Below are 18,010 nucleotides of genomic sequence, written 5' to 3'. Positions count from 1 at the left end.
GGGCAAGAGTCAGGAGGAGAAGAGGAGGAGGAGGAAGAGAGAAAGGGGAGGAGACAAAGAGAGAAGTAGGAGGAGAGGAAAAACGGAGGAGGGGAGGAGGAAAGAGCACAGGGCAGCTGCTGCCTCCAGCACCTCCCAGCTCACAGCTGGTGAAAGGGCGTTTGTGGGACTCTGACCACAAGCCAGGCTGGTTTGGCCAATCCTGCCAAGACCTACACTGGCAGGATCCTACATGTCCTGAATGTCTGTTTCACAAACCCCACTACTTTTTCCTGTGGGTGAAAACTCAATAATGAAGACAACAGCAGCTTTAAAATACTCTGAAGTTCCTATTTCCAGATTCATAGTCACTTTCCTCTGTTTTCTTACCTGAACTCCTTTATAGGAAATGATTCAACTGGTATTTTTTTCTGTAATTTGTTTTTAAGTTGCAGCTGTCAGGAAGAACAGCTTTTCATGCCTGATTTATAGGGAAGCATAAATAGAGATAGAAAATAGCCACTGGCCTGCAGGAACATGCCACATTTAGGATCTAAAATTACTGAGCATGCTTTCTTTTAAAAGCAAGATAAACAGACATACAAATATGTGTATAAATAGATTTCTATACAGGATTAAAAATGAATGTTTACAAAGTTGTCTGTAGCCTCAGAGGTCACAGTTTTGCACAGACTTATGTCCTCTGAGCATTTCTGCTGCATGGCCATGGAGAGCTGCAGCCAGGTTTTGGGAAAGGCTGTATTTGGTCTGATTTTATTCTGCTCAGAATTACAAGTTTTGCTCTCAGCAGCTTAACTCAGCACTCGTTCCACCTTGGCTGTGCTCAGCTGCTCACAGAGGCTGCCAGAGGGAGGCTGGGCAGGACACCAGATTCATCCTGGTAAAACACAGCCAAGGCAGAGTCTGCCAGAGCTCCAGGCTCTGGAGTCATAAATCCCATCTCACTGGAGCACGGGGCAATTAGCCCTGTGCTGTCACACATATGTCACTTGGACAGAGCTCTGTGCCACTGCTGACAACGCTGCCAGCTGAGGCTGCCAGTGCTTCCCCAGGCACTGCAGGCAGTGACACCCTGGGCACCTCAGGCACTGGCAGAAGGTGACACCCTGGGCAAACATGCCACATTTAGGATCTAAAATTACTGAGCATGCTTTCTTTTAAAAGCAAGATAAACAGACATACAAATATGTGTATAAATAGATTTCTATACAGGATTAAAAATGAATGTTTACAAAGTTGTCTGTAGCCTCAGAGGTCACAGTTTTGCACAGACTTATGTCCTCTGAGCATTCCTGCTGCATGGCCATGGAGAGCTGCAGCCAGGTTTTGGGAAAGGCTGTATTTGGTCTGATTTTATTCTGCTCAGAATTACAAGTTTTGCTCTCAGCAGCTTAACTCAGCACTCGTTCCACCTTGGCTGTGCTCAGCTGCTCACAGAGGCTGCCAGAGGGAGGCTGGGCAGGACACCAGATTCATCCTGGTAAAACACAGCCAAGGCAGAGTCTGCCAGAGCTCCAGGCTCTGGAGTCATAAATCCCATCTCACTGGAGCACGGGGCAATTAGCCCTGTGCTGTCACACATATGTCACTTGGACAGAGCTCTGTGCCACTGCTGACAACGCTGCAGCTGAGGCTGCCAGTGCTTCCCCAGCACTGGCAGAAGGTGACACCCTGGGCACCTCAGGCACTGGCAGAAGGTGACACCCTGGGCATGCTGTGCCTGGCAGCAGTGACACCCAGTGCAGCAGGGCTGAGTACAGCCCACAGCTGGGTTATGTCAGGGCAGCCCCATTCCCTGCTGCATCCAGCTGCATCCCAAAGCCATTACATTTCTCCTGAGTGTACAGGTAGCCCTCGATGGTCGGCTGCCCAGGCAGCTTGCAGGTTAGGGGTGCTTCCTTCATCCTCTTCTTCAGATCTTCCAGCTCCTCCCGTGTGCTGGAAAAGTGATTCCTCGTCTGGGAACAGAAAACAAACAGAAGCATACTTGAACATGAGCAAAAAGTGAGCTGCAGGTTATTTATTCCTAGATAAATCTGAGGTGCTGTAGCAGAAATTAATCCATTCCCAAGGTACAAAACATGGAAACCACTCCACAAATCCACAGGGAAACTGGCTATAAGAACCACTGAGCTGTAAGGGATGACTGAAGAGACACATCATGTGCAGAGATGGTGCTGGAGGGCCACAGCTGGGAGGCCACTTGTTCCCTTAATTAAGGAACTTCAGCACATTTCAAGGCTGGCTGGAGCAGAGGCAGCACCTGAGCTCCTGTTCACACCACTGCTTGGGTAACAGGTGTATTCTCCTCCCAAAGGTGTTGATTTCCAAAGGATTAGGCTAGCATGAAAGAGTCACATCAACAGGGGGTACAAAATCCAGGCATTTTGATGAAATACTACTTGGACCAATTAATCAGCCAGCAGCAAAACCATTTGGCTCAGATTTATGGCTGTTGTTTCACAGAAATGAAGGCCAGTCAGGAAAGACTGAAGATAAAGAAAACAGGACTCAGATATTCTACCCCATGAGCACACTTGGCCAGCAGAGGAGATTACCAAAGCACCTAGCAAGCCTGCAGGAAGCCAGTACCATTAAGATCAAGGTTAGAGGCCTTCCTAGAGTACAATTTCAATCTTGTGAAACGGAAAGAAAATCTCAGGTTTTTTATGCACCACGTTAAATGATGCAACTGCAGTAGCCCCTTCCAGAGAAAACAATTTCATAGACCTGTGACCTGTCCCATGCAGGAGAGGGGAAAACCCATGTGAACTGAGAAGGAAATAAAAGTATCTGCAACAATGCAAACATGGCCAGACTGCTTGGGTGGAAAGACCTTGCCATCAAAGGTGTGTAAATACAAATGAGAACAGAAGTCACACAGAAAAGTCCTTCAGCTGGGCAGGGACTCACGTTCTGCAGGCTGAGCTGGAGCTGCTGCTTGTATGGGAGGAAATCCTGAGTCAGCTCCACTGTCAGGTTGTTGTAAGTGAAGAGGCTGTGGAGAAATGCCAGCACCTGCCATGGAGGAAAAGGACACACTGAACTTCTGTGTTTGTAATGGAAGGAAAGATGGACAGAATGTGGGGTTTCAGAAATTATATGAAATTATTTTTTCCTCACAACTTTGGAATGCCAGCCTTGGTATGGCTTATCCACCATAGTGTCCCTAAAGCCCAAGCTACCACCCACACATCTGTCAGAATAAAACACCCAGAATGAAAGACCCTGCAGGGAGACCCAGAGCAGATCTGCAGAGATCATCCACAAGATCCACAGGATCCCACACTCCACTGCAGCTGGCACTGGGGCAGAGCCACCACCCAGGGCAGGGTCCCTGCACTCAGCCAGTCTGGGACCCTGCAGGCCAGGCTGGGACAGGTGAGCAGGGCAGGTAACACCTCTGTCCTCTGCAGACAGACAGCACTCACCAAACCCAGGCGGGCCAAGATAAGTCATAACAAGACCTGTAGCTCTCTACAGTGTCCAACCTGTTCCTCAGGATCCACAGACAGCCAGAAGAAACAGGGCTGGGGCTTCACAGTGCTCCTGTGAAGCTCCAGTGCTCCCACAGGACCTAATCCAACCTGGCAACTCATCCCTTGCCAGCACATCTGAGAGCACATAACCAATGAGACTGAGAGAAAAGGAAGCTCCTACCGGCTCCACAATACTGAATTTCTTGCTTTCTTGTACTTCCTGGATCTGGTACACATACTCGAGGGAGGACTCAAAGAAATTGTGTCTCTCTTTGTCCACCTGAAGGTCGGCCTAGAAGAAAGAGGGAAAGGTGGAAAAAGAAAATACATCGCATGTAGCGTGAAAATATTTGACTCACTTTTGTCTGTCAGCCCACACATAGTTCTGTCCTCACTGAAAACCTGCCTGGTGTCCAGCCCAGCTGTGAGCTAGAACATTGGATATTCTTTTAAGTTTGCCCATTTCTGGCTCCCTTTCATTCAAGGGTCCAAAACCTCTTCTCACTCTGCAAGGAAAAGGCTTTCCCAAAGCTCTTTTATTACTTTAGCACAAACCTCTTCTCCATCTCTTCTCCTGACAAGGCCACCATCACCACCCTCTTGCCTGACTCCATCTGTGTCCCAGAAGCAGCAGTTGTGGAACTGCAGCAGTGGCAGGAGCACACAATGCTCCCAGAGCTCACACACAGTCTGCCTTGCAGAGATGCTTCTAGGTTGATCTGACAGCTGGATCTGGACAGATGTGGCCAGATCCAGCTGCTCTGGTGTGGGCTGAACAGCTGGCTTTCCTTCCTTGCTGCAACATGCCTGCAGCAGCACCAGCTGGAAGGAACCTCCTCCTCTGCCTGCCCCCACAGCCACCCAAAAACACCAGCAGCAAGGCAGGACACCACGCCAGCAAAAGGAATAACAACTGGCTACTTTTCAGCCAGAGCACTTCCACAGGGAAAAGGGTGGCCAGTCCCAGCTATGCCAGTGCCATTGGTCACTGCCCTTCACCATCAAGGTGACAACAATCAATGACAATGTCTGAAGCCACTACCAGTATCCAACAGCACAGGAGAACTATGAGCTTGATTTCCCCAGTCTCACAGCGAATCCAGGCTTTGGGTAGATTTAATTGATTATTAATTATTATTATTATTGATATTTAATTAAATATGATTATCAATTTAAAATGGTTACTTGAAGGGATGATTCCTCTCCTTTTTTAAGACCTAGAGCAGCTGGTGCTGTTGCTTTTGGACCTAACTCTGAGAAAAATTCCATACACACCTCCTGTAACTGAGATTCCTTCTTTTTGGAAGACAAATGCAAGTGGCGATCCAGCATAGAGTAAAACTTCTCACCATCCTTCTCAAACTTTTTCTTTCTTTCCTGTAGATGCAAGAGGTTGAAGCAGAACCAGTTATTGGCATTTTCCAGATAAGAACATGCATCAACACCGAGATTCTTTGTGCAATTCTGTATTCCCATGGAAAAATTTTGGTCAACCCAGCCAGAGAACAGAAGGCTACTTTCATTTGCTCTGCTTTCACAGCCCCTTGCCTACCTTGTCTGCAATTACACCTTGGATACAATTACACCTCAAGACCCAGTCTAGCAATATTCTGCGGCACAAAGAGTATTTTTTCTTGCCAACATCATGGCAAAACCCCACTCTCAATCTCTTCAATATCCAATAAACTGAAGACGTGCTTATACATCAAAAACCTGTTCACCATCTCCTGACATGCTGTTCACACAGCCCAGAAACAACTGGGCAAACACTGCAATGTCAGAGACACAGCAAGGTGAAGAAAAGGTTCATTAGATTTTGGCAACTTTCTGTCCTAAAGAGTTTATCATTTGTTTCTGAGAGTACCAGAAGGAAAGAAGAAGCCTGGCAGGTTGACAGGCAGGCAGGAAATCCTCATCTGCCCTCAACAGTGCTGCAAAGAGAGCACAAATGAACAAGAGCAGCAAACAGAGACACTCAAGAAGGAACCCCTGAGAGCAGGCAGGGAGCAGCAGAACTGAGCAGCAGGCTGTTGGCTCTTGCATGCACTGACTGTGACATTGGCAATCACAAAGCAACCAGAGTAGAGGCCAGGTTAACAAAGACCCACTTTAGATGATATCTGACATATCAGAGATTCCTGGGAGGCAACTAAATTACTGAAATCAGGAAATTCCAGCCTGGCAGCAGCCTCAGTGCCAGGTCCAAGCAGTTGAGAGCTGGAGTACACACATTGCAGGTATGTATGGGATGCCCAGATCTTCTGTCTGGCTTTTGAAAGCTCAAGAAAGTGGAAAGCAGTTCCAGCTTCCTGGGGAATTACTGGCATCTTTCAACATCTATCTCCTGAAAGCCCTGACATCCTGTTCTCTTGCCCCCACTCAGAAATGCATGGATAAGCAAGCATACACCAGTGCCACCACAAGCCAGAGCAGATGGGCTCTGCCAGACTGCTGGGTGTTAGGAACTTTCCTCATGAATTTTGCAGTGACCGCAGCTTCCCCTGCCTGAAGTTTTGCTTCCCTGTTCCAGTTGCACAGACTATTCCATCTGCCTGTCAGGATGCCCTGCAGCAGGATGCCTGGGGGCTCCCAAAACCCCTGGGCTCAGCACAGGTGGCTCCCAATAATAGTAACAAGCCTTCCTACCAGCTGCCTTCCAGGGAAGAGGATTCTCTCCCCACGATAGTCCCCACATGGCTGTAGTGAAAGCACAGTTACCATGAGGAAGTGGCAGCAACTCCTGCTTATGTGTGAGTGTCTGGAGGAGGGCAGGCTTAGCCCAGCAAACCTTTTCACCTCAGCAATTACATATCCTGCTGTGCAGACCCTGGAATTACAGGACACCTGAAGGGTGGAATCTCCCCCTGCAATATCAGTTACTGTGACTCTGTGTTAGCAGCCTCACACATCAGAACAGAGATCTACATCAAATCCAGAGGAAGAGAGAGTCTTCCAAGGGTGAATCCTAATTTAAGCAGCGCAGCAACTGCAGGGCTGAGGCCAGGAAGGACGACCAAAACAAACCACCACCCTCGTGACTAAGGCCCTGAGCAGCAAACCCAAACCCAGAGCAGTGAAAGCGTTTGTGGAGCAGCAGTTCCTGTGTCTGTAAAGTCAAACTCCTGGGCTGTCTGTGCCATTAACGCCCTGTCTAATACAGCCAGGAACTTGCCTTGTTTCCATTTCCTTAGTGAGGAGCCTCCAAGGCCACAGAAGTGCAGGGAAGCAGAGCTGTGGGGCTGCAGGCACAGCGCTCCTGTGGCCACCTCCTCACGTCTCAGAGGAGACGGCTGTGCCAGCAGCAGGTCCTGAGACAGAAAAGCAGGTGCTGCCATGGAAAGCTAGTTCCAAACCCAACCAAGAGCTCACTGTCTCCAGCAAGGTGGCATGCAGAGGTGGTGGTGGCAGCACAGGGATGGTGCCATCCCTGCTCCTCAGCAGAGCTGTGGGTGAGCAGCAGCAACGGGGCTGGAGCCCACTCCAGGAGTTCTCTCCCACCTCTCACCACCAGCAAGCAGCATTCAGAGGGTGACTCAGCTGTCCCCACCCTGTGGAGAGGCCACCAGACAAGACAGCCACACTGCAGGCCAGAGCTGGGACCAACCTCTTCTCCTCTCCATCTGGGAGGCTGTGCCAGGAGCTGTGGGAAGCACAGGGCAAGGGAACCACCAGAGCCTGGTCCCATCATGGCCAGGCATGGCAGAGGCCACGGGCAGGGAGCAGGATGGGATGGACAGGGGGATGTGCCTCTGGATGCAGCAGCCTCGGAGCACGTGGCTCCTGGCTCGTCCCCAGGAGAGGTGACATTGCTGTGGGAGGCTGTGGTGCCCATGCACACAGCCACAAGAACAAGAACCCATGGAGGCGGCCATGAGCTGTGTGTGGCTGTGGTGCCCACACAAATGGCCACAGGAGGCCACAGCCTGCAGCCACAGGGAGACCACAAACCAGCAGGCAGTAGCTTTGTCACCAGCTTGTGGGCAGCTCCCTGTGGGAAGACATGGTGGGTTCTGAGGAAGATGGATCACCTCTGCTCAAGGAAAGACTGGTGAAGAGAAAGGAAGAGACTGGGAGAGCAGTGGAGCTCCTTCTGCAGCAGGAGCTGGGAAGCCAGACAGGAACTCCTTTGGGGAGTGCCTCCTCCTCTGCCAGCACCCAAGGCAGGCAGGGGCACACTGGGGACATGGAGCACTGAGCTGTTTCTGGAGATTGAAGGGACTGGGAATGATGTCCAAGATGGACCCATGTGTGACAGGACCACAGTGCAGTGTGGCATTTTGGGCCACTAAGAGGGAGCTTGCCAATCATTCCCACTCTGGCTAATTAGCATATAACTGAGCAGCAGAAGGATGACCTACAAATCCTTCTGAGTTGGCTGCTGACCAGAGCAAGCCAAGACAAAAAAAAAAAAACAAAAAAAACAAAAAAAACCACACAGACTGAAGCACAATCTGGAAACATGAGCACAAATTAGTTTCTCATGAATATTCAGCAAAGGGTAGCACCACGTTTCCTTTAAGGTTTGCCAAGTCCAAGAGCCACCACCCACCTTCTGTTTATTGCTCACTGGGACAGCCGAGCAGATCCCACCGAGTGCAGGCAGGAGGGTGCTCTGAAACTCCCCGTGCTGGCAGCTCTGACAGGCATTGCTGTGCCCAGGAATGGCAGGAGCCCGTGGGACAGCACTGGCTGCCTGCTGATGCAGGTGATGCGGCAGCAGCAGCTCTGGCTGCTCTGTGTGTGCCAGGTCCTGCCTGCACCCCGACTGCCACCAGCATTGGGGTGACACTGGAGCTTCAGGTCCAGCTCATCAGGGGAAAAGAGCAAACAGACTTGCCAAAACTCCCCCTTAGCCAGTAGCTGCTGAATAGGATCCTCTGAAATTCCCGTTTTCAGGGAGGTGGAGTGAGCAGCAAGTGAGAAGCCCAGCTCATGGGCCACTTCTCCTCTCCATAAATCAAACACACTTCCTGCTGGGAGCCCCCACCTCCATGCACACCTGAGGGGTCTGGGTGCAAGAGCAGTGGATGCAGGATCATCATAGCTCATTTTTATGGGGCATCAGCAGTTAATTCAAAGTCAGATTTCTATAAAGTCAAGGGGTATAGAAAGAGCAGTTCTATCAAAGCACACTCAGTTCATCCTGGTGTTTTTCCCTCACCCACTGCTTTCTCTCAAATGCCTCTTAGGCTGTGCTCCTCCAGAGATGAAAGCAAGTAGAAGTTATTAACCTCCCTTTCTTTTAAAATTGTAATTAATTAAATTAATAACAGAATTTACTAAGACCTTTTAGGAATATTTTATCTCCTATGGAAGAAATTTTGACAAACACTGCAGCTATTCAGCATTCCTCTTGCCCTTACAGTACATCCCAACAAGCTTTTCCCTCTGATTTTTTTTGTTTGCTTTGTGTTTTTTAAAAAAAGCTGTCTCCTTCCAAGTGAAACTGGAATTAAACTTTTCTATTCAAATCCTCCTCAGCTCAGTAAGTGTGACCGGGCTCTTCCCCAAGGGTCCCAGCCCCACAGGGTGGAGCTGAGCCCCAGGGCTATGGAGAGGGAGGGATGGAGCCTCCATAGGCACCAGCTCCTTCCCACACACACCCCCTGCCATGAGTGCCAGAGCTGGGAAATGGGTCAGCTCAGGGGGTCCCAGATCCTCTCTTTTATCTGTGATGTGGCAAGTCACTCACACTGACAGCAAGTCCCAGGAGAAGCAGTGACCCCATGGGGCTGTGGCGGGAGGGAGTGGCTGCAGGGGGTCCCGGTGACAGCCAGGGCTGCCCCGTGTGGGAGCACACCCTCCCGAGGAGACTCCATTCCTCCGGGAGAACGGGTGAATGCAGACTCAGATGTGCTGGTCAGACTGGCTGTGCTCCAGCCAGAGGCATCACAAAGCCCCAATTCAAGGGCTCTTCCTATTTGGCTCCAGCAGCTCGCAAAGGGAACAGAAAACATCTCACAGAAGGCGACGCTGCCAAAATACGGAAACTAAGCAGAGGGCATGAATTCCCTGTGTCATGTCTCCAGGCTGGTCCACAGCCCAGCCTGGGCCTCTGTCCCTGGTGCAGATCAGAAAGGGTCCTCCCAGGCCCAGCAGCCATGGGAGGAACCCACACTGACAGAGCACGGCTGTGAGGAGCCTCACTTGTCCTTCACCCCTCCTGCTGCCGGCATAGGCTCCTGTCAGGGAAGCATCAGAGCTGAGGACAAGGGGCTGGAGTGACTGGGACCCACTCCCAAACTTGCACCCTTTCAAGGCTTTCAGGTGGCACTGGGGACAGTGGTACCTCCCTGTGCATCCCTGTCAGCGTGGGCACAGCTGGATCCTGGCATGGTGCAGGGTGCTGTCCTGTGAGCTCCTGCATGGAGCACATGTGCTGAGCCACAGCACAGCCCTCTTCCCACCACAGTGCCCTGGCACCTCCGTAGCTCATGTTCCTCACAAGAAACAAAAACCCAAACCAAACTACAATGGCTGAGCCACCTCCAAAACCCCTGCCCTCTGCCACCTCTCCAGCTGCTCTGGGCAGTGTCCTGCCACTGTCACCAACCTGTGCTTCTACCTGGAGCACCCTGCCCATCCACAGGGACTGAGGAAGGGCTGCCAGGTGAATCTGTGTCAGTGCTGGGGCTGCGGCACCAGCCCTGCTGAGACCTGTGCCTGCCATCAGGGAAGGGAGCAGGACATGGGCACACAGCCTGTGGGTGCAAGCAGCTCAGCTCTCAGGGCACAGCACGCTCTAGGCTGTGGGCAAAGTGGCCCTTACGCACCTTAAGGGCCCTCTGGGATAAAAATAGCATGAAGGACATGAAAGCAGGGGCCATGGGCAGCCCCTGTGCCATGCTCGTGGCTGCAGCTCTTCAGAGGGCTCCACACACCAGCCCTCAGGGCATGGCAGAGGGCAGGAGGGCCATCGAGTAGCTCTTCTCTAACCCTGTATTTATTAAACGTCAAAGCCTCCAGATGGGCTGGGCTGAATCCAAGCCTCAAGTGTTCTCCAAAACATCTCCATTTCAGAGCTGGGTCAGAGCCAGCCCCATTTTAAGCTGCCGCTGAGTAACATGGAATCTGGATTTCTTGATAGCAGACAAGGGAAAAATGATCTTTTGTGCTCCACATGTGCAGAATTTGCTTTTTATAGCTTGTTTCTTTAAAAGTTTGGTCCATCTGAAAGACTCATTAGATGCTTTATGTAAATATTTCATAACAAAAGCCCTATGACTATAATCAGGTTCTGCCTGCTGGCCTCTCCTGCTTTCCCTTTTTCCCTCCTTCCCTTCCTCCCTCCCACTCTACCACACACTTCTCTGCAGAAAGTATTTTCTTCTCAATAGCACTGACTGAACAAAGGGGAGCGGAGATAAAGCAGCAAGGAGGAACTCCTCATTGAAACAAGCACTCCTGGCTCAGGACAGAGGCAGTGCTGGAATCAAGCCAGGAGAGAACCCAAAGAATTCAGGAAAAGATTTTGGAGACTATTAAGATTGAAAAATCAGACTAAAAGTCACAGCACGAACCCTCATGCCAAGAGCTGAAAGCCAGCATTGAACAGAGAGTTTCTGAGTGCCTGAAGTCAGAATGCAGTAGAGCAACTGCTTGTTAACAACAACAGGAGAAAAATCTGAATTCAAAAACAGTAACAGAAAACAAATCTGTTTACACTGAAAACAAACAAACAAGCCTTACCTTGGTGAAACCTATCTGCTCCTTCCGAAAGTTTTCCAATGGTTTGATCAGCAAATCACTTGCATTCTGCACCTACAGTGCAAAGAAAAAGCATTTTAATTGCAGGATGTTGATCAATTTTCTCCTAAACAGAGGCTGAACAGGGCTAGAAGCCAAGAGCTCTGAGACTTTAATGTTTTTGACTGGAAACTTCTTCTCTGTCTGTAGGTGAATTCACTTAAAACATCTGTACCTGCTCTTCCCCATGGGTGACACACAGCAAACCCCAACCACATCCCAGGAGGCTTTGAGGACATCCTGTGGGTGACAGGGAGTGTCCCCCACCCCATCTAACAAGGCTGCTCTAAAATAAAAGATGGACTTCCCTTGCCAGGTTATCTGTCACAGAACAGCCAAGGAAAAGGGAAAGCCTGCCTGTGCCTCTTCCACTCCAGTCTCATTAGAGATGCTTTCCTGGATGGTGCTCTGCACGCCTTTACCATGAATCCACAGGAAAGTGAACTCATCCCAGTTTGTATCACTGGCTCCAGCTCCAGCCTGGCACTGGGACCAGCCTGCTGTCTCCTCCCATCCCCACTTCCCTGACAGGCTCTGCCCCACGCTCCAGAGAAGGGAGAGGGGAAGAGAAAGGGACAGGACACCACACAGCACAGCCCCTCAGGGAATTTAAAGCTGATGAACACAGTGAGTGTGAAATCTCCTGAGGGAGCTGCTGTAAAACAGAACTGGTCCTACAAGTAGAGGAAAAAAAACCCAACTTTGAAAACTGGATAGGGCCCGTAACCCCTGAAACAACACCTTCCACTGCTCCCCCCTGCCAAAGGAGCCACTATACCTGGGATGTAATTCATAATAAAGAAGAATTTTAGTGCTTTCCTGGTTTCCTGCTGTTCCTTGCCTGCCCATGGACCCTCTGGCCCAGCCTGGCAGGAGCTCCTGCTGCTGCACGAGGCAGGGGAAGGCAGAGCCAAGCAGCACATTCCTGGCATGCTGTAAGCTCTCCACCGAGCCTAACCTTCATGTTTTTCCTGGAATTAGGAGTGAAATGGGAAGCCAGCACTGGCTCTGGAGGAGCCCTGGAGAGGCTGAGGGCACATGGCAGCAGGAAGCTGATGGCAGTGCATTGTACTGCAGAAGCTGAACTAGCTCAGATGGGCTAGGGACACCTGCACCCAGCAAAAACTGAGCAAAAACACTTCTTATTCTTTAACCCTTGGTTTCCCCACAGAAGCAGCTGCTGAGCAGCCCCTCCAGCTGCAGGGCCTGGGGCTCTGTGCCTGCCTGTGCTGCCTGGGAGAGCCTCCCACACCTATTTCTGCGCCTGCCCATGCTCAGGGCCGATGGCCATGGGACCATGGACCAGGTGAGTACAGAGCACATTCCCAGTGCTCCCAGCTTCCCCCTGCTGAGGAGCCTGACACTGAGGCACATGGTGCTGTGGCTGTGATTTGGCATTCAGCCACGTCAGGAATGACAGAGCCCAGCTCCCATCTCCTTACCATCATGGACCTCTCCAGCTCCACTTCATGCAGCAGCTCTGCGAACTCCTTAAAGGACTCAGCTGTAAGAAAAGAAGAGGCTCATCAGTGGAGCTGGGATGTGGCACCAGAGTGTGTGACACACGTCAGTGGAGCTGGGATGTGGCACCAGAGTGTGTGACACACGTCAGTGGAGCTGGGATGTGGCACCAGAGTGTGTGACACACGTCAGTGGAGCTGGGACGTGGCACCAGAGTGTGTGACACACATCAGTGGAGCTGGGATATGGCACCAGAGTGTGTGACACATGTCAGGACACCCCTCAGCTGTAAGAAAAGAAGAGGCTCATCAGTGGAGCTGGGATGTGGCACCAGAGTGTGCGACACACATCAGTGGAGCTGCGATGTGGCACTGGACTGTGTGACACATGTCAGGACACCTCAATGTGGCTGTACTCCCAGCATGGCCATCTAAAGGCTGGCAAAAAAAATGCCAAAAAAAAGGAGAAGTGTCTACCAGAGTGTGCGACACACATCAGTGGAGCTGCGATGTGGCACTGGACTGTGTGACACATGTCAGGACACCTCAATGTGGCTGTACTCCCAGCATGGCCATCTAAAGGCTGGCAAAAAAAAATGCCAAAAAAAAAGGAGAATAAGTGTCTCCTTTTGGCAGAAACTGTGAGGCAATGCCAGGTGCAGGCTGGCCTTGAGGGGTATTTATGTATGCAAGGGAGAGGAGGGTCTCCTACCCAGGCAATGCAGGAGTGAAGGTCTTGAGAAGGTAAGAGGATGTTGATTAGCTTCTATTAGGAATTGTGTTACAGAGATGGCAATACAGGTGGCAGAGAAGGGACAAATGCAGGGAAAGGCCAAACAGGGGGAAGGGAAGCTGCCATCCCCAGGGCAGCAGGACAGGCCCTGCCACTTTGGCCAGGACAGGACTGCCTGGACAGCTGCCAGCAGCACCAGGATGGGCCTGGCACCTCTGTCCCAGGAAGAGCTGCAGGTGCTTGCCAGGACCAGGACAAGTGTGTCCAATGAAAATGGCCTGGAATGACAAAGATCACACGCAGCACCAGGAGGCACAAAGTCCATGTACAGGAGGAAAGGCAGCAGGTTTAGACATGGTCACAGACACTGACACCACTCCCCAAAATGTTAGAAGTTAAACAAAAAGATCTCATTGATAATCAGTTGGAGTCCAACTACAATAAAAATAGCAGAAAACCTTTCCTTTAACAAACTGAAACAAGAATAATTCAGCCTGGGGAAATAAAAGACTAGGTGGGAGCAGCTGACCCCACACCAAGGGAGAACATGCAGCCCCTCTCCCTGCCCATCAAAGCAGAACTTGGGAAGGGGCTGAATTTGTCCCAGGGGAGGAAACCTCTCAGCAGCAGAGCATTGACAGTGCCAAGCCAAACTCCCATCTCTCTGGGCTGCAAGGCAAGGCTGGGCAAACACCTGCCCATGCAGGTAGTGTGGCTGTGTGCTGGCTGCCTGGGGGAACAACCTGATCACCCCAGTGTAGCTGGGAACTACCTGGGAGTCAGCTGGGAAAGTTTCCCACAGTTCCAGCCTGCTCAGCACAGCGTGGGACAGGTCTGGTGGGTCCCAGGCTCCCTCTTGCCCTGGTGGGAACATCCCAGAGTGGTTCTGTGACACCCCAGAGCTCTGCAGCTCAGATCCTCCCTCCCTGCTGGGCTGGGCAGGGCAGCACACGAGGGCACAGCAGATGTACAGCAGTGCAGGCACAGGATTAGCTTGTCCCACAGGTCAGGGAGAGGGGGCTCCTGTGCTCCCTGTGCAAGATGAGGGCCCTCTCCCCTCATCCACAGTGGCACCCTGGAAGAGGTACCTGTCCTAAAGCCCAGTGCAAGGATTCATTCTGCAGCTGCTGAGACACACAGAAGAGAGCAACTGCAGCCTCATGACACAGGCTCTCAGCTGGCAGTGGCACAGCAGACTTTCCTGATGAGTCAGGAGCTTCTGAGCTCTCCTCCAGTGAGGGCTCCAGCACCCAGCAATGCAGTGGCCCTACAGCTCATGGTGTTCACACCAGGGTCACATGTGGCTGTCACTGTGGCTCTCCAGGATGATGGAGTGCATGGACACCAGGGGCCTGAGCCAGGAAAAGAATTATCACAGGGAGAAAGAATCCAGCCCCAAACTTACAGGGAATATGTCAGTGCATAAAATGTTCCCTAGCTGTTTTTTCCCTTTGCTCTACAGGAAGAGCCCAGGAACATGTTTCCTGGCTCCAGTCACGGAACAGCCCACTGAGTTTGACCCTGCACCATGCACAAGGCTCAGATCCTGCTGCCAGCCCAGCAGTGCCTGGGGTGGATCTGTGCACTGGCCTGGGTCAGAATTTGCCAGCCCATGCAGGGCAGTGTAGAGCAGGGGGGCCACACACAGCCACAGCCTGCCCAGCCACACCTGGAAACGTCAGAGAGACTCTGCTGGGCAGCCAGAACCATTCCAGGAAGATCCTTACAGGATTCCATGTTCCCATGCCTGGGAGGGAAGAACATGCCACCCCATTTCACTGCCCCCTCCATCTCTGCAGGAGCTGCTGATTTGGGTCCCGTGAGGTGACAGTGGAGGAGCTGCAGGAGGGAGCACAGGAGGGGCTGCAGCTGTGGGGTAACATGGGTGCATCCATGACCTTTCACATCCCCAGGGGAAAGTGCTGCTCATCAACCCAGTGTCCTGACTGCCACCTGCAGTGTCCCTGCTGCCACCTGCTCGGGTGCCAGGCTGCTCTGTGCCCACACAAGGAGAGAGCAGTGTGACTTATGCTCTATTTACAACCCAAACACGTCCTCTTGCAGCGCATAAGAAGTGCCTGTAAGTGCTCTGCTTCACTCCCATATCCTGCACATGAAATGAGCTCTGCACTCCCACGCAGACCCCTGGCACCCTGGCAGATGGAAGCTGCTACGGAGACATCAACGCCCCACTGCTGTGTCAGGAATAAGGAAACCTCAACCTCTGCAGGCACACCAGGGCCTGGGTGGGAGGAGGAACACAGCCCAGACTTCTTCACAGAGAAGCTGGGGACCTCTTCTTGAAAGAGCAAAACAAATACTCCCCAGCAAAACTGAAGGGAAACATGCTCCTTTCACCACAGAAAGTTTTACATCTGCTCTCTTGCTCTCCCTCATCCCACAATCCCTTTATTCAACCTCTGTCTTTCCCAGCAGCTTTGCTCGGTTGTTGGAGCTTTGTTCCTTCCAGCCAAGACGAGGGACACTCCTTTCCTTGCATGGCTGTTTGCCTCAGACCCCTCAGCTCCCAGGAGAGGCATTTCCATGGCAGAGTTCTCTCCTCCTGACCCGCGTGTGTTTGGAAGCTCAGCACCTCTGCTGCCATTAGATCTGGAGGCTGACTCATTTCCAGCGGGTTTCACCCAGAGACTTTCCATAAAGGAAACAAGCCTTGGAGGGGCAAGCCGCAGTCTGCTTCACATGGCTTTAAATACAACAGCCCAAGGAACAGGCTCTACTTCCTTCCCCTTCTGACAGCGGCCGAGAGACCTGACACCAGCAATGCCACACTGCTGCCACTCTGCAACCCTGCCTGACAAAAGCTGGTTTTCCTTTTTTCCCCTATGTGCAGCCCACGGGAACAGCCTGGAAAAGACCCTGTGCCTTGTGCCCCACCCCACGAATGCCCTGTGCTCCTGCCTGGACAATGCCCTGTGAGCCTAGGGGTAGCCCCAGCTCCTCAGCCCAGGCAGGTGGCACAAGTGTTTTGTCTGATGGGACAGGGTCAGAACCTCGGGGCTGAGGATGCTCTGTTGTCCCTCCTGCAGCCCCCTGTCTCCCCTGCAGGGTCCACTGACCTCGTTAAGCCAAGAGCAGATTCATGTGCAATGTGCAGGGTTTGCATTAAGGCCTCCCGGGCTGTGGATGCTGAGTGACTCCCAGAGCTGTGCTGGGGGAGGGCAGGGATGTAACACAGCTCCAGGATCACTAATCCCCAAGCAGATGTGCAGGGAGCAGCCCTGCAAGGCTGCCCAGGGCACAGATGGCCATTGTTCTCCATTTGAGACACATCCAGCAACCCTTTTTCCCAGCAGTTTGCAGCCTGGTGCCTTTGCAGGGCAGCGTGGGGCAGTTTGTTCCTGCACAGCAAAGGCAGCTCTGGGAGCAGCACCCAGAGCTGGGCTCCACTGCAGCTCTGGGAAGAGGGGCTGGCTGGGAGGTCAGCACCATACTGCCTCCTCCCCAGCACCTGGCAGCATGGAGCAGGCCTGGAGCCACGGAAAAACCTCTGCAAATTATCCGCTGAATTGGGAATGTGAAACTCGACCCGTGACTGTTCAACTTCATAAAATAAGCTGTGGAAGAGCTGCCTGGAACCCAGCTCCTGAGGCTGCTTAAAAACCATCAGGCAGGCTAATTCCTAGAGAGGGAGACTGTTCCAATTACTGGAAGTCAGCTTCAAAAAGCAGAGAACTCACCAATATTGATCTCATCATCCGTTAGTGTGTCACCGATGAAGTCGAACTGGAAGGACTGCAGAGTCTGGGAGAACTTCTGCACTGCTGAGGAGTATCCTGGAAAAAGACAGAGTAATCAGCTGTGGGTTTCTGCAATTGTTCTACAAAGGCTGCATGTCCTAGAAATTTATCCTGAATGGAACAAGACCATAGTAAGGTAGTTATGAAAATCCATAAGCATTGGGAATTTCAGTGCCGCAGAAAATGCTGCAGCATTAATAACACTCGGGGGTTGCAGAGAGAATTGTATTTGGGTTTTTTCTCTCTCTGAAAAAGGTTCTGCAGCACTAATGGATGCACCACACAGTACAACAACTGATCGATGGCCTTGTGTCCAGCCACAGACAGGAAGGGACACTTCCCTGCAGGAAGACATTCAGGAGATATTTCAGGGCTCTGTGTGCACCAGCACAGCTCCTTGGAGCTCAGGGGCTGTCAGACAGGCTGGCCACTGTTCACAGAAATTGTTTCATAATATGAGAGAAAAATCTGTAGAGTCAGAAAATAAATGTGAGGAAAAAGGCAGGACTAAAAATAACTGTCCCTCTGTGGGGTCATGGACACAGACAGGCCCTGAGGGAAGGACAGTGCCACAGAGCACACAGCTGAGCCAGGGGCCTCAGCTGGGCACCCACAGATGGCCCTGGGACCTGCTGCTCCCGCTGGTGAGGAACAGTCTGGGCTGGAAGCAAAGAAATTGCCTGATGTTTCCTGTGGCTCAGTCCAAATTATTTTTGGACCTTCCAGAGAAGTTTCTGGCCCAAAGGATGCTTTGTGTCTTTGCACCCTGTGTGGCTGCAGACGTGTCTGGATGGCGTCTGCTGGCATTGGCAGAGGGGCCCTGGGACGTGACAA

General features: G+C 51.7%; 1 protein-coding gene across 2 annotated transcripts in view; it reads right to left on the bottom strand.

Annotated features, from left to right (window-relative positions):
• The window catches only part of OPHN1 (oligophrenin 1), a 53,009-nt gene that overhangs the window by 21,615 nt on the left and 13,384 nt on the right, over nucleotides 1–18,010 (bottom strand). For both annotated transcript variants that reach the window (XM_041485267.1, XM_041485268.1), the window contains exons 2-8: nucleotides 17,117–17,212; nucleotides 12,668–12,729; nucleotides 11,169–11,240; nucleotides 4,755–4,856; nucleotides 3,661–3,771; nucleotides 2,914–3,018; nucleotides 1,829–1,958 (exon numbers count right to left, since the gene is read on the bottom strand). In XM_041485267.1, the coding sequence (XP_041341201.1) occupies nucleotides 1,829–1,958; nucleotides 2,914–3,018; nucleotides 3,661–3,771; nucleotides 4,755–4,856; nucleotides 11,169–11,240; nucleotides 12,668–12,729; nucleotides 17,117–17,212 (678 nt within the window). The remainder of the gene's footprint in view (nucleotides 1–1,828; nucleotides 1,959–2,913; nucleotides 3,019–3,660; nucleotides 3,772–4,754; nucleotides 4,857–11,168; nucleotides 11,241–12,667; nucleotides 12,730–17,116; nucleotides 17,213–18,010) is intronic.

This window comes from Pyrgilauda ruficollis, unplaced genomic scaffold, assembly GCF_017590135.1.
Source record: "Pyrgilauda ruficollis isolate IOZ18807 unplaced genomic scaffold, ASM1759013v1 scaffold7, whole genome shotgun sequence".
Lineage (NCBI taxonomy): Eukaryota > Metazoa > Chordata > Aves > Passeriformes > Passeridae > Pyrgilauda > Pyrgilauda ruficollis.
Note: the sequence above shows the minus strand (reverse complement) of the source record. Positions and strands in the feature narration are given on the sequence as shown.